Source organism: Myxocyprinus asiaticus, chromosome 21, assembly GCF_019703515.2.
Source record: "Myxocyprinus asiaticus isolate MX2 ecotype Aquarium Trade chromosome 21, UBuf_Myxa_2, whole genome shotgun sequence".
Classification (NCBI taxonomy): Eukaryota; Metazoa; Chordata; class Actinopteri; order Cypriniformes; family Catostomidae; genus Myxocyprinus; species Myxocyprinus asiaticus.
The window spans coordinates 29,351,055-29,366,143 of NC_059364.1; the positions used below are offsets into that span (position 1 = coordinate 29,351,055).

At 37.8% G+C, this 15,089-nt stretch overlaps 1 protein-coding gene across 1 annotated transcript in view; it reads left to right on the forward strand.

Moving 5' to 3' along the window:
• Positions 1 to 3,578: 3,578 nt before the first annotated feature.
• The window catches only part of LOC127412126 (leucine-rich PPR motif-containing protein, mitochondrial-like), an 83,677-nt gene continuing 72,166 nt past the window's right edge, over positions 3,579 to 15,089 (forward strand). The window contains exons 1-11 of the mRNA XM_051648232.1: positions 3,579 to 3,762; positions 4,425 to 4,633; positions 4,735 to 4,857; positions 4,944 to 5,065; positions 8,060 to 8,118; positions 8,482 to 8,568; positions 8,674 to 8,800; positions 9,471 to 9,615; positions 9,841 to 9,998; positions 11,284 to 11,389; positions 13,127 to 13,234. Of these exons, the coding sequence (XP_051504192.1) occupies positions 3,584 to 3,762; positions 4,425 to 4,633; positions 4,735 to 4,857; positions 4,944 to 5,065; positions 8,060 to 8,118; positions 8,482 to 8,568; positions 8,674 to 8,800; positions 9,471 to 9,615; positions 9,841 to 9,998; positions 11,284 to 11,389; positions 13,127 to 13,234 (1,423 nt within the window). The 5' untranslated portion in view covers positions 3,579 to 3,583. The remainder of the gene's footprint in view (positions 3,763 to 4,424; positions 4,634 to 4,734; positions 4,858 to 4,943; positions 5,066 to 8,059; positions 8,119 to 8,481; positions 8,569 to 8,673; positions 8,801 to 9,470; positions 9,616 to 9,840; positions 9,999 to 11,283; positions 11,390 to 13,126; positions 13,235 to 15,089) is intronic.

The window sequence follows — 15,089 nt, forward strand, 5'->3', positions numbered from 1 at the left end:
AAAAATAATAATAATAAAAACAATTGGTAGTATTTTGAACTTTTGGATAAAGAGGGGCATCAATTAGCTGGTGGGGTCATAATAAATACGGCCAGGAAATGACTGTAAATTTACCTACATTCCCTTTGACAACTATTCCCTGTGTCTTCCTTTCTTATTGAATATAAGGAATGGCAGAGGCCTCTGGACATAACCTACAGGTGACAAGATGCTGGTGCCATGCCTTGCCTTGTTGGGCAATCTGACAGACATTATTAAGTCATAAAGAATCCAGAATTCTGTATATGAATGTCAAAACCTTTATTTTTCCAGATGATCTCTTAACAATGTACAATGCATTTTGTTGCTATCAAAGGTCTGGAATAAGAAAATGAAAAGGATATTTGGGGCAGTGTTTTCAGTTATGGTTAGCAAGAAGAAAGATCAGCAAAAATCTTTTGTAAAAGAGGGAAAATAATCAGTTAATAATTGATAAATTGTATAAATAATAAATTACTAACATAGATGCATTCACGCTGCAGAAAAATAGAACAGACCCTTCTTAAGTTCATTCAGCAAACAGAAAGGGAGAAAGGAGTGGCCCTTTCCTCTCAGCTAACCTCATCTCTCCTCGTCTATAATTCAGTGACCTTGAGATATTTCGTCCCCTGAGCTCACCACTTTTAGCTCTCATGCCAACGAAAAGCAAGAGCTCCCTTTGGAATTAGAGGTAAACTGGTGGCATGACTCTGAGGGAGGCACGTGCTCGCTGTCATTGCAGGTGAGGTTTGAATATCAGCTCTTTAACAGCTCCGTAAGAATAGAAAACAAACCTTTACATACAGAATATTTAAAGGTGCACTCACTGTTTTCCTAACTGATAAGCTGTGCTTTGCATAATGTTGCATCAAAACACAACATAAACCAAACATTTTTGAGTGCACCTTTAATTGAAATTGGAAGTGTGAGTGTTTTATATTTATAGTGAGATTACAATTCAGGTATATTAGAGAGTAACAGTGTGCTCTGCCTATCTATTTTATACATCCAAAGCATTTACATTATCATTTCATTTATTAGCCAAGCTCTGTGCTTGCCTTGATGATATTAATGGTATTTCTGCTTCTCACCATGCCATGCCAAAGCAGCTCACCATCCTCCCTACACTCAACATCACCCCACTGTGGGTGGGCTCGGCAGACAAGGGTTGACAGAGTGAGAACCAGGCAGAGATGGACTCCCATACGAGAGAAACAACATGCCTGGCAGGCAATGCCTGTTCAGTGTCACCTGTCAGCTGTGTTGTGTGTCTGCTGGGCGGGTGGCTTGCAGTGTTGGATAGCATGCAGGAGCGTGAGTGTCAGCCATGGAAATGAGTTTGGCATGGCACACGTCTGACATATTGAGGCCCCCTGGCCACTGATGCCCGGCACGAGACAGAGTGGCCCAGTGGGTATTAGTCTGTGCTTGACAACACCCCACCTAGCTGACCTTTCCCAAAACTGACCTCAAGCTGGCACCAATCAGCTTCCAGCTTGAGAAGACTTGTAAACACTGTGTCTCTCATCAGGCAAAATACAATTACAAATGTAAATCACAAATCTAATCAAATAATTAAATTAATTCTGAATTTGAAATAAATTGTGATTTGTCATGAGGACAGTAGTCTACATCGTCCCATTGAGTTGGGAATGGTCATTAATAAACAATTAAATAAAAGCCCAGGAATAGATTGTCAACTTTTGTAAAGTTATAATAGTATTTGTATAGTATATAGCATATCTATAGTATAGTATTTATAATTGTATATGGCACATTAGGCTACAAAATGTTAAGGACATAGCTCATCAGATGTTAGAGATTATTGTCTGCATTTTTCCCATAATAATTTGCATATTTTGTTTACTGGGTATTTGGGAATATTGTTCTACCATGCTTTGTTGTACTGTATTGTTTTTGCACTGACAATCAAGGCAAAGTATACTTTATCGCTGTATTAGTAAAAAAAAGTGATTAGATACATAACAACATTATCTTGTATCTGATATATATGGACTTTTAAGCCTACACATTAACATAAAGCTGTTAAAGTGTTTTAGATTTAGTTTTTAAATGTTAGAATTTGTTAGAATGCAAATATCCCTTTGACAAAACAATTCACACATTTTCATGATCCAACCTAAAAATAAATTAATTAATTAAATAAATAAATCTGTGTTATTCAAAGGACCATACAGACAACAAAAATGTTATGTAAGTATGATTTATATCTATAGATGTACACTCACTGAACACTTTATTAAGAATACCTGTATACATACTTATTCATGCGATTATCTAATTAAGCCAATCGTGTGGCAGCAGTGCAATGCATAAAATCATGCATATACGGGTCAGGGGCTTCAGTAAATGTTCACATCAACCATCAGAGTGGAGGAAAAAATTTGATCCCTGTGATTTCGACCGTGGCATGAATGATGGTGTCAGATGGACTGGTTTGAGTATTTCTGCAACTGCTGATCTCCTGGTATTTTCACACACAAAAGTCTCTAGAGTTTACTCAGAATGGTGCCAAAAACAAAAAACATCCAGTGAGCGGCAGTTCTGTGGATGGAAACGCCTTGTTGATGAGAGAAGTCAACAGAATGGCCAGACTGTTTTGAGCTGACAAAGGCTATCGTAACTCAGATAACCCCTCTGTACAATTGTAGTGAGCAGAATAGCATCTCAGAATGCACAACACGTCGAACCTTGAGGTGGATGGGCTACAACAGCAGAACACCATACTGTTCCTAATAAAGATCTAAGTGCCTAATTTAATGTCTGCATGTATGTATTGATTTATACACAGATACAACTTTTTATTATTTTGTGATAATGTCATATTCATAAAGTTCAGGCTTCAGGCCAAGTTTTATACACTTCCTTCAGACAATCAAAGAATACAGCACTTGTTTGGAAAATTGACCTTAAAATCATAATTGGACATTTTCCAGAGTTGCTCCATAGGTTTTGGCAGGAATGAAAATGAGACTGTGTGGGATATAATTACAGTCTCAACTGGTTGTATTGTTGTTTAAATTGGTGTTGATCGTCCAGCTGTAGACAAAAACGTAGGAAAACATGTGTTGTGCACATTAAATGTAATCTAGGACCTCGATACAGCATAGTGGATGACACTGAAGAGAGTGTAATGTTCTCTCACAGCCTCGTTTTCATTCCAGTCAAAAAGTAAACATGTTGCTACTCTGAATACAGTCTATGAAGAGAGCAAAGAAAACTTATGGAATACTTGATTTATAAACTTGATTTTTGTACACTCTGGCTATTGTGTATGTACTTTGTTCTGACAAAAATAAAACTCAAATAAATTAATAAATAAAATTTAAAAAATATAGCGATTTTTATTAAATGGAAAAAATGGCTGAAAATATGTTCCAAATGTTTTTAAATAAACATAATTTATAGAATTGCATATGCATCTACTGGACATCTCATCGGTGAGGGTATTAAAACACCCCTCTAATTACAGTGGTCTCGTCCGTTACCCTCTGGCCTATCACGTGGTGCGGATATCCTTCGCTCTTCTCTCTGCAGGTTAAACATGGCTGCGCTCTTAAGATCAGCCCGGCTACTTAAATATTCACCAACTGCATTGCTTCAGGTAGTAAGGAGCAGCAGACATGGACCGACAGCAGGTCGTTTTTACAGCGGAGCGGTCGGGACTAAATGTGTAGAGTTTTATGGCCGTCAGGCAGTCCCAGGACGGTTCAATGTAAACAGGTATATCCCACTGTGTGCCATGCATGTTTAGATATTGCAGTTGTCATTGAGGAGTGATACCACCTTTTAACTTTACCGAGCAGTTATAACACATTAATAATATGGCGTGTACAAGTTATTTAACTAAGTAGTCACTAAATATTAACTGTAGTCATGTATACATATAATGACCTTTTATGACAGAAATATCTTTCTTGCATAAGCTCCTAATGTAAATTATCACTGCAACAGATTAATGCTTCTCTTAAACCTTTTTTTTTTTTTGATAGTTCATAACTCATATGGAATTCAAGTAGCTAGCATTAAGTAATACATTACTCTAACCCAACTAAAAAGTGACAAAAATGTTTAAATACTACCTTTGTATTTTGTTGTGTAATGCTATTTTATTTTGTTTTTTACCAGTACTAGTGTTTCAACTGTATGTTAGCTTGTGCCAAAAGTCATGGGTCAACAAGTGAAGGTCGTTTTGAGCTGTCTCTGAATCCTTCCCATCTTAGGGATCCAAAATAACCTAAATAGCTGAGATGTGACACTCAGCATCTATGACAGATGACTTGAATAGGCAAGCCTACTGAGTACAGTACAGTGGATTAAAGCCTTGAAGTGTCATGGGTATAGACTTATTGTATACACTGTTTCTGCGGTCTCTTTTCATACAGATCTGCCTTGCCCTGTGCAATCTGTCGTCAGTATGGAGTGGTCCAGGAGCAGAGGGGTCCGGTGAAGGATGAGCCCAGTCTAGCTGTCCGGTCCAAGCAAGCTCAGCAGTTTGACTGGGCTCTGGCGAAACTAGACAGCTCAGTTAGACGGACAGGCAGGGTCACCAAAACGCTGCTGCTACGCATCTTTCATGATATTTGCAGAACAGGTATTTGTATTTTTGATGATCTATCTGTTTCTGTATATAATTCTAGACCCATCTCTTCCTGTTCCGAATGTCAAATCTTCATTGAAATCACCTCCCAAAAGGTTATCCTAGTGGAAATCAAGCCCTGTTGTTGTTGAGAAGCTGTGGTTCCTTACTCCCCGAGGTTCCCTTGGCCGAGCGCACAGAGCTAGCGCAATGTATCTGGGATAAGCTTCAAGAACATGGTAGGAGTCAGAGACAGGATCTGTTCATATTTTTAAGACTGTGACTTGAACTTTTATATTGATGTTTTTATTTCTGTTTACTGAAGGTGCCACCTATGATGTGAGCCATTACAATGCCCTGCTCAAGACTTACCTGCAGAATGAGTTCAGATTCTCTCCAACTGACTTCCTGGCTAAAATGGAAGCGGCTAATGTTCAGCCAAACAGAGTGAGTTTGATTGTATGTCTTAACAATCAAGGCATGTTTGTTTTTCACAAAATTAATTTTTAATGAAAGAATATGTTTTCATTTACAGTTGAAGTCAGAAGTTTACATACACTTAGGTTGAAGTTATTAAAACTCATTTTTTAACCACTCCACAGATTTCATATTAGCAAACTATAGTTTTGGCAAGTCGTTTAGGACATCTACTTTGTGCATGAGGAGTAATTTTTCCAACAATTGTTTACAGACAGATTATTTCACTTTTAATTGACTATAATCACAATTCCAGTGGGTCAGAGGTTCACATACACTGTTAACTGTGCCTTTAAGCAGCTTGGAAAATTCCAGAAAATTATGTCAAGCCTTTAGACAATTAGCTTCTGATAGGAGGTGTACTGAATTTGAGGTGTACCTGTGGATGTATTTTAAGGTCTACCTTCAAACTCTGTGCCTCTTTGCTTGCCATCATAGGAAAATCAAAAGAAATCAGCCAAGACCTTAGAAAAAAAACTGTGTACCTCCACAATCCTGGTTCATTCTTGGGAGTAATTTCCAAACGCCTGAAGGTACCACGTTCAACTGTACATACAATAGTACGCAAGTATAAACACCATGGGACCACGCAGCCATCATACCGCTCAGGAAGGAGACGTATTCTGTCTCTAGGAGAAATGTCCTCTGGTCTGATGAAGCAAAAATTGAACTGTTTGGCCATAATGACCATCGTTATGTTTGAAGGAAAAAGGGTGAGGCTTGCAAGCTGAAGAACACCATCCCAACTGTGAAGCATGGGGGTGGCAGCATCATTTTGTGGGGGTGCTTTGCTGCAGGAGGGACTGGTGCACTTCACAAAATAGATGGCATCATGAGGAAGAAAAATGATGTGGATATATTGAAGCAACATCTCAAGACATCAGCCAGGAAGTTAAAGCTCGATTTTCCAAATGGACAATGACCCCAAGGATACTTCCAAAGTTGTGGCAAAATGGCTTAAGGACAACAAAGTCAAGGTATTGGAGTGGCCATCACAAAGCCCTGACCTCAATCCGATAGAAAATTTGTGGGCAGAACTGAAAAAGCGTGTGCAAGCAAGGAGGCCTACAAACCTGACTCAGTTACACCAGTTCTGTTTGGAGGAATGGGCCAAAATTCCAGCAACTTATTGTGAGAAACTTGTGGAAGGCTACCTAAAATGTTTGACCCAAGTTAAACAATTTAAAGACAATGCTACAAAATACTAACAAAGTGTATGAATGTGATGAAAGAAATAAAAGCTGAAATAAATAATTCTCTCTACTATTATTCTGACATTTCACATTCTTAAAACAAAGTAGTGATCCTAACTGATCTAAGACAGGGAATGTTTTCTATGATTAAATGTCAGGAATTGTGAGAAACTGAGTTTAAATGTATTTGGCTAAGGTGTATGTAAACTTCTGACTTCAACTGTATATGCATCGATATAACAATACATATTGATAAACCAATTTTACCTACATACATTTTCACTTAAACATTTTAATTAGGGCTGGGACTTTTTTGTTCCAAAAATACAATTACAAAAACCCACTCAAGACAGAGCTTCACATTACAAGGATGACATATGACAATTGTGTAAATAATAATGTCCCTGCATCCTTACATGTTAACATACACAATAAAAAGTCACATATTACAAAAATAGGTATACAAGACCTTAAGTTACAGTCAAATTATAATATAACGTTAGAAGAAAAAAGTAAAAAGAAAGGAGAGATATATCTACACAAGAATAAAAAGAGAAAAGAACAGATTTGAACAAGTACCTGTCTCCTTAAAATAAAAAAAGGGCTCCATGATTTAGTTAAAAGTTCTGGTTTCATTCTGATTCCAAATGTAATCTTTTCAAGTTTGAGGGCAAACAGTAGATCCAAAACCTATTGATGATAGGATGGTGGAGATGGTAGCTTCCAATTAATAAATCGTCTGGCCAACAGTGTGGAAAGTGCTGTATTGTCAATTTCTAAAGCTGTTAATTTAATATTTTCTCGAAGAACACCAAATAAGGCTGTCAGGGGGTTAGGGAGGGCTGGAAAATTTAACATGTTCATTTCTGCGATTAATAGTTGACTGTTTAATGCGTAAAAAAACAAAAATTACACAATTAATGCAATATCCGTCATTTTCACTTCCTGAAACTTCTCTAAGGTTTTTCCCACTTCCTGTAGCAACAATTGGCATATACTGTATACATTTCCATGAGTTATATGCTCGATTCGACTGCACATCCTAATACAGAAACAGTTTGCCTTCAGCTTGTTTTATATCTGTATGTATAGTAAATGAATATATGAAAATAATGAATAGATTATTTGAATCTGCCCATTTGATCCTATTATTTAAAAAAGTCCACTGGAAAATGACAGAAGACTTTGCCCAACTTTTAATTACAGCATGTCCACTGATTTTAGGGCATGTAAACCTATACTTGTATATACAGAAAACTGTGCGATTAATTAGTTAAAAAATTTTAATCGATTCACAGCCCTTATTTTAACTCATGGAAAATGCCATGTGGAGATGTCCATGAACATTTTTGAGTGATAAAACAAATTGTTGAATTAAAAATTTGAATTGATTAATTGAAATACACTTTAAATTGAATTTGAACTGATTCCCGGAAATTAATTGAACTCACCAAATCAGAGACACAACTACAGCATCTGTCGACATCTCACAGGGAGGGTTCACTAAATTTGTCTAATAAAAATTGAGATCATCACAATATTTCCAATGTTTCTTAATTTTATATTGTCAGTAAAACTATCACAAATACTGTATATTGTGAATGTTCAATATAGTGGCCAGTCTTAATAATAAACTATTTTGTAGTTGAGTCTGGAAAAAAACAGAGCCAACTATGGCACTTTTAATTTGTTTTTTAAAATTATTATACTTACTATGCTAGCCTTTTGCATTTTTTTAAAACTTAATTTGTTTTAAATTGTGTCTTTCTAGGTGACCTATCAGAGACTCATTGCTGCATACTGTCAGGATGGGGACATTGATGGTGCAAGGTGAGATATCACTACTAACTAGTAACATTTTTAGCAAATGAATGTGTCCTTATAATGTGAACCCTGTAAGATAAAATGTCTTGTCAAACACGAATGATGACATGGGGCCTATCAAATCAAAGTGTTCTTGCACAAAAAAGCTAGATGTAGCCCAAAATACAGAACAGAATGCTCCTGCACGAGATGCGTAACAAGCAGTTAGACTTGGCCTAATTGTCAAATACAGTATGTGCAGCTAGCGCATGTTGAAATAGAAAAACAATTGAAAAACAGCGCATATGGACGTAAAAACATGTTCGACGTGAAAGGCCACTTAAAGAACTTACGAGACTTATGGTGTATCACAACATGTTCTTCCTGCAGTACAATCCTGGGCTTTATGAAGAGCAAAGACCTGCCAGTCACAGAAGCTTTTTTCAACTCTGTAGTGACAGGTCATGCCCGGGCTGGGTGAGTCGACTTTCTAGTGAACAGTGACATTGACCTGATGCTGTTTCTATGTGTCCTTCATCTGTGTTTGTCACGTATGTGATGAGTGATGTACTATGTGTGCAGGGACATGGAGAGTGCTGAAGGTATCCTGGCAGTCATGAGAGGGGCGGGGATTGAGCCAGGCCCAGACACGTACCTGTCTCTCCTCAATGTATATGCTGAGAAAGGACACACTGACAAAATTAAACAGGTCTGTGTTAATGGCAGGTACAATGGACTGATTAAGGAAATGCTATTAAAAATGTTTCATTCATATTCAAATTATTATACACATGTGTTGATAGTCAGGCCACTACTCAAAATCATAATGCAATTTATTTTTCTGCTGTCCCAGTTGTGCCAATGCTTCAGATTTTTATTTACACTACCAGTTTTCACTGGCCCAAAGCAAGAAAATATAGCTTAATAGCTGCATGATTTAGTTTTTTAGTAATTTATTTTTTTTTTAAATGGGAAAAATACATTTTTCACAAAACATTTTTTCTTAAAAAAACAACAACAACAAAAAAAGAATAATTGTGCCAAATATTTTTTATAATTTGCTTTTTATTTGTTTTGAGTTTACATTTATAATGTAACTTGGTGATAGCTATAAACTTTTTATAAATGCTTTTTTTCCTGGCAAATTATGGTATACATTGTAAAACAATAAAAAAAAATTTAGGGCAAGTGACAGCTTCGTCAACTGGCCTAAAACACTCACACTGGCCTGGGGCCATCCTTATTGTTGAGCTCTGTATTTCAAAATGTTGCGTTAACGTAATCAGTGGGTTCATTATAGAAATGGAATTTCTTGCATATTGTGTTGTTTAATTTCTACTATCATTGCTCTTTGTAATAATTTTTTGCCTCCTGTCTAGACTCTAGAGACAGTGGAAAATGCTGATATCCATCTCATGGATAGAGATTTGATGCAAGTGATTTTCAGTCTGACTAAGGCCGGCCACCAGCAGTTTGTGCCTGAGATTGTGGAGCGCATGCATCATGAGAGAGGATATGTACCAGGTGAGCCCGCTTAAAGCACTGTCATGTAAAAAAGACAAGTGAATACAGATCCGTTAGCTTTGGACTTAAAAAGCTCATATTTTAAGCCTTTTAAATATGAAATCATGCCAATTAGTGAAATGGGATACATACAGTAGTGGAATGAAGTTGTTATGATGAATGATTAATAATTTTTTTTTTTATTACTAACACAAACCTCTAACCATTTTGTATTTATTTGCTCAGATGCTATGAACCTCTGCTTGAGTCTGATAACTCAGGGACATGAAGATACAGCGTTTTCAGTGCTTAAGAGCTTCACCAGCCTGCAGGTAGAGTCACAGACTAGTGATTCTCCAGACTTGGGAAATTTCTTTCTTCGCCATTGCGTCAATATGGACAAGGTAAGGAGACACATAACCCAGTATCTTAACGAGTGCAAATAAAGAGTGCTATTAATGTTTTTGAACTTGTTTAAGTTACATGCTGATGCTTTGTGAGAATATAAGGCTTGGAAGCAGGGCTGGGTTAAGCCTCCCCGGGGCCCTTGGCTAGCTCATGAATATTAATTAGGCCACATGATCTACAGCTCTACACAGGTTAACCAACATCATAAACTAATTAATATTCATGAGTCACACCCCTAAACATTCACTCATGACCCAGAGAGTCGCAAACTACCAACATACAGTATTTGATCACAGAACACTCACCAATGACACATATGTTGAAGCGTGTCCAATAAAGAACAAATAGTAAATACATCAGCCCTTGAATGGCCATTAGTATGAATGTAACACAGACAGAAATAATTTTGTTTAGACTGCGGAATACATACAAAAATAGCCCACGCCAGTGAGGATAGATAAATTTACCATGCAATCATGTTAAAACTACTAAAACAGTCAAGCAAAGGTCTATATAAAATTAAATATCACACAACTATCATCAAACCACTTAAAGTGCCCTCTTCGTGGTCTTCTTGAAAGCAAGCCCTCAAATAAGTCTTTGAAACCCAAAAGGTGCAGGGGATCATCGTGCTCTGTTTACATTATCATCGTACATTTCAGTCTGTTACAATTCATTCACTGACGTCATCAGCTTTAGGCTGATCTCCGAAAACAAACTCTCTCCTGTTTAAGGGTGGATTTAATTATAAGCGCTTAGAGTATGGAGCCAATTTAGACCGGTAATGCATATACATATTTTTATAATGTAAACCAACATCAACATCCTCGTGTGATTTGTATTTATTTTTTGCTTCCGATGTTAAAATAATGTCTCTTATTGCAGAGACAATTATAGCCTACTGTAAGTAAGCCATTTGTAGGTTGATTTCCCCCGAAGAATGTAAGCACTGGCTCTTTAGCGCTTTCAAAACCTTGTTCCCTTAGTTTTGAGTCAACTTCTGGCTCAACCAATTGCGTGACTTTGGGGCGGGAGTACCTGTAATACGCTGTTTAGCTGTGAATTTACTCGTTTTTGGAAACAATAGCAGACAAGGAGTGACAGAGTTTGGTGGCGCCGGTGGTGCCGAAATTACACAATTCATATTAAAATTCTTATTTGATCTCGTGTACCCAGGGCCCCCCCTAGTGGGTGGGCCGAGGCTGCAACCCATGTTGCCATTTGGGTTAACGCGGCCCTGCTTGGAAGTGTTTTGATAATTTTGGTGTTCATGTCTTGCAGTCTGTGGACACGATGGCTGGATTTTGCAAAGATCTCAAAGATTCTGGTCTGCACTCTACACCACTGCAGTTCACACTTCAGTGTGCTCTGGAAGCCAAGAAGACTGGTGAGTACAATCAACTAGTTTTTTTTCTCGAAAAAAACCACACAGTTCAAAGATTGTACTATTTCTGCCCCCACTTCAAAGGTGCTTTAAGCAATTTTTATTTATTTATTTATTTATTTACTATACATAATATGTCCCCCACTACCTGACAGATATTCTGCACATGCGTCTGTGACAGCCCAAGTTTCAGTAAGCATCAAAGAGTCAGGGGAATGGCCCACCCTTTTTGCCTCTAAATCATTTTGCGCATTTGGGTTTACTGACATGTCTTTGGCATGTGGGTTTTCTGAGAGAGGGCAGGTGGTTGAAGGTAATCCTGTCGCAATTATTAAATAATTGTCTTATCGTAGTTATTTGAGATAACCGCAGTTATTGTGCACTTCAAATTCCAATAACATTTTAATGCCCAAATAAACCAACGGCACATTTGTGTGTCATTCAGTTGAACTCCGAGTGTCACTGAGCCACACCGCGAATGTCAAACAGACCAGCTCCTGTCCTGTCTGATGCACGCTCTTCTGGACAGGAGCTGTCTGATGCACACGCGCACCACACGCGCGCCACACTCTCACGAAAATATAAACAAGCAAATATAAACTTCATGATCTGGCTTCACTTTAAACGATCGTGTAATGGCAAATGTTCCTGGTCATAATGGGTTCATACATGCAATGTTGCACTCTTACTCTATTTCTGTGGAGTGATAAACTGATGAAATGAAATCATAAAGGTTTTGCTTTGAGAAATAAGGGCTGTGGGTTTAATCAAAGAATATTAAAATAATGCGTGAAAGTGAAGAAGTTTGAACAGAAATATTTTACAGTTGCACAATATATAAAAAAATGCATATTTAATTTATGAAAAAAATATAATATAAAATATGAGTTCCAAAAACAACAGTGTAAATGTAAAATTGAACAAAATTGTTAGTTAACCAAATGTTGTAAGAATTTAGAAATATTTTGATATTTAAAACATTATTGTTCTTGTCATTCCTAGTTTTTAAAGCTTTAAAAGGAAATCATATATCCCAATTTTATTATTTTATTTATATATTTGAAGTTAAATATGTAAAAATTGCTTCTTAAGGTGTATGAAGCACACTTGCACCTTAAGAAATATGGCAACTGGGGGCCTGGGTAGCTCAGCAAGTAAAGACACTGACTACCACACCTGGAGTTGCAAGTTCAAATCCAGGGCATGCTGAGTGACTCCAGTCAGGCTTCCTAAGCAACCAATTGGCCTGGTTGCTAGGGTGGGTAGAGTCACGTTGGGTTAATCTCCTCGTGGTCGCTATAATGTGGTTCTCGCTCTCTGCGGGGGGCGTGGTGTGTTGTGCGTGTATGCCGCAGAGAATAGCGTGAAGCCTCCACACAGGCTAGGTCTCCGCAGTAACGCGCTCAACTAGCCACGTGATAAGATGCGCGGATTGACGGTTTCAGACGCGGAGGCAACTGGGATTCGTCCTCCGCCACCCGAATTGAGTCACTACACCACCACGAGGACTTAGAGTGCATTGGGAAATGGGCATGCCAAATTGGGGAGAAAACTAAAAAAATAAGAAATATGACAACTCATATTACAATTAATCTTGATAGTCCTCAAAGAGACAATCATTATGGGCCTAAAACAGATAATTAATCGTCATAATCACAGTTATATGTTTGACAATTAATCGTCAGCCAAATTTCTTTGTGTTGTAGTAGGTGTAAATATATTGTTGTTGTTCATTTGAAGGTATGGCTGTTGAGCTCATGAGAAGGATGAAGGAGGGAGGTTTGCCTGTCAGACCACACTATTTCTGGCCCCTGTTTACTCATTACCAGAAAGACAAGAACATTCCTGGTGAGTCTTGAGCAACTGGCCTGATTCTTCTTCACTCAATATTAATTAACATGTATTCTGGATTTATGAGTCTGCACATTGCATGGGAGGCTCTGGCCAGAGAAAAGGTCAGGGCCCTCCATACTCTTAGTTGGTGAGTCCGAAATGTGCAAGTATTGTAATACTGGGTTTAGCCTATGAAACCATATTTTTTCAAGAGACTGACTGCATCACTGTCTTAAATGTACCCAAAAAAAGCTCACTAGGTTTTTTGGAGAGCTAAAATCGTTTGCTAAAAATCATTTCTTATAAGCCTTTGCATTTTTGTTGTTCTAAATGCTGTTTTTGCTCTCTTTTAGGCTCTCTCTTTATTACCTCAATTCAATTAAAATATGTAAACTTAGATATCTGGCAAATAATCCCTTTTTTCTACCCATTCTTCTCACTGTATAATTCCAGAGTTATATAACAGATATAAATATACAGTATAATGTTCTAAACAAAAGAATATATTCAGAAAACCCTGCCAACTGCAACACACATAGTATAAAAACAATATATTTTGAGCAATATCCTTCATGAAACACGCAGGATTACTCTCACCTTTATGTTCCTGTACAGCTTTTTTTTGTTTGCTCCGTGTTGAAGACTGCACCACAGTGGTTACATGACAGAATTTGTAGTGACTGGGTCTCATGTAAATGCGAGCGCTCTGAGGGAATTCACTTTCAATTACGTGCGCCACTGTGCACGGCCATGAAATATTTAGCGCCATGTCACATTCTGTCCACAGGTGTCACCAGCGGCCAGACGCTACCCTCCCCCTTCCCCCCACCGGTTTTCCGTTGACTCGTTTACGAGTGCAGAGAGGGGGAAAAGTTTGCATTTTGATGAGGTGTGGATTTAGGCAGGCGAGTTTGAAAAAGCATATGCTAGTTTTGTCTCAGCAGCCGCAAGCGAACGGTTCTTGTCAGTTACAAGAAGCAATGCAGCTTATTGCTTTTGACATGGTGCGACAAGAATGCCTCAGCCCCTCATGTAGCTCACAACAGGCTTTTATATCTGCATTTTAAACACTCTTTGCACTGGTCATAGTATGGAAAAATCTGAAAAACGTCTTTCTTCTTGTTGACATCTGCTTGCATTCATTTTTCACAGATTTAAACTTCTTTTTTTACTGTATGTATGTAATCTTATAAAATCTCAGTAACTGCAGAAAGTATTAGGGCTTCCATCAACTCCAATATCACTAAGAATGAGAGGAGATGACCGGGACACATCTCAAGGACTAGATATGAGAAGTCATCTGGCCTTTCAGTTCATCTCTTTCTTTATATCACCCTCTTTATGGACCTCACTAGAAACGTCAATTTTTTCGTTCTGGACTACATAAAAAAGACAGGAAGACTCGATCATCAAAAATGACCTTGCCATGTCCTTATACATTTTACTGTCAAGAGTTTGTAAGATAGTTGTAATAATATTCAAGACCTAGTGAGCCACCTCGCTGTCTACTGCCTCCATAGGCAGCTGCCTTTTAATGCAACATCCCAACCGAAATGACACATGAAGCGTGGGGGAGATTCGGCACTTACAAATGTATTAAATAGATTTGATAGAAATGTAATAAGCAATGATCCTGCCCCACAAAGGCTAAATGCTAAATAGAGTTATAAATGAAAATGTCTTATGATTGGTTTGGTGACTAGGGATGGGCACGAGAACTCGAGTACTCGGACGTGGCAGCAATGATCGATCATGAAAACGATGATCAATGGTGATCATTCATGATGTGATTTTTCACTTAATTCAAAATTCAGTGACAATTACCTGACACTAAACACAAACGTGTCAAAGAGGGAGCTTATTTTTAATT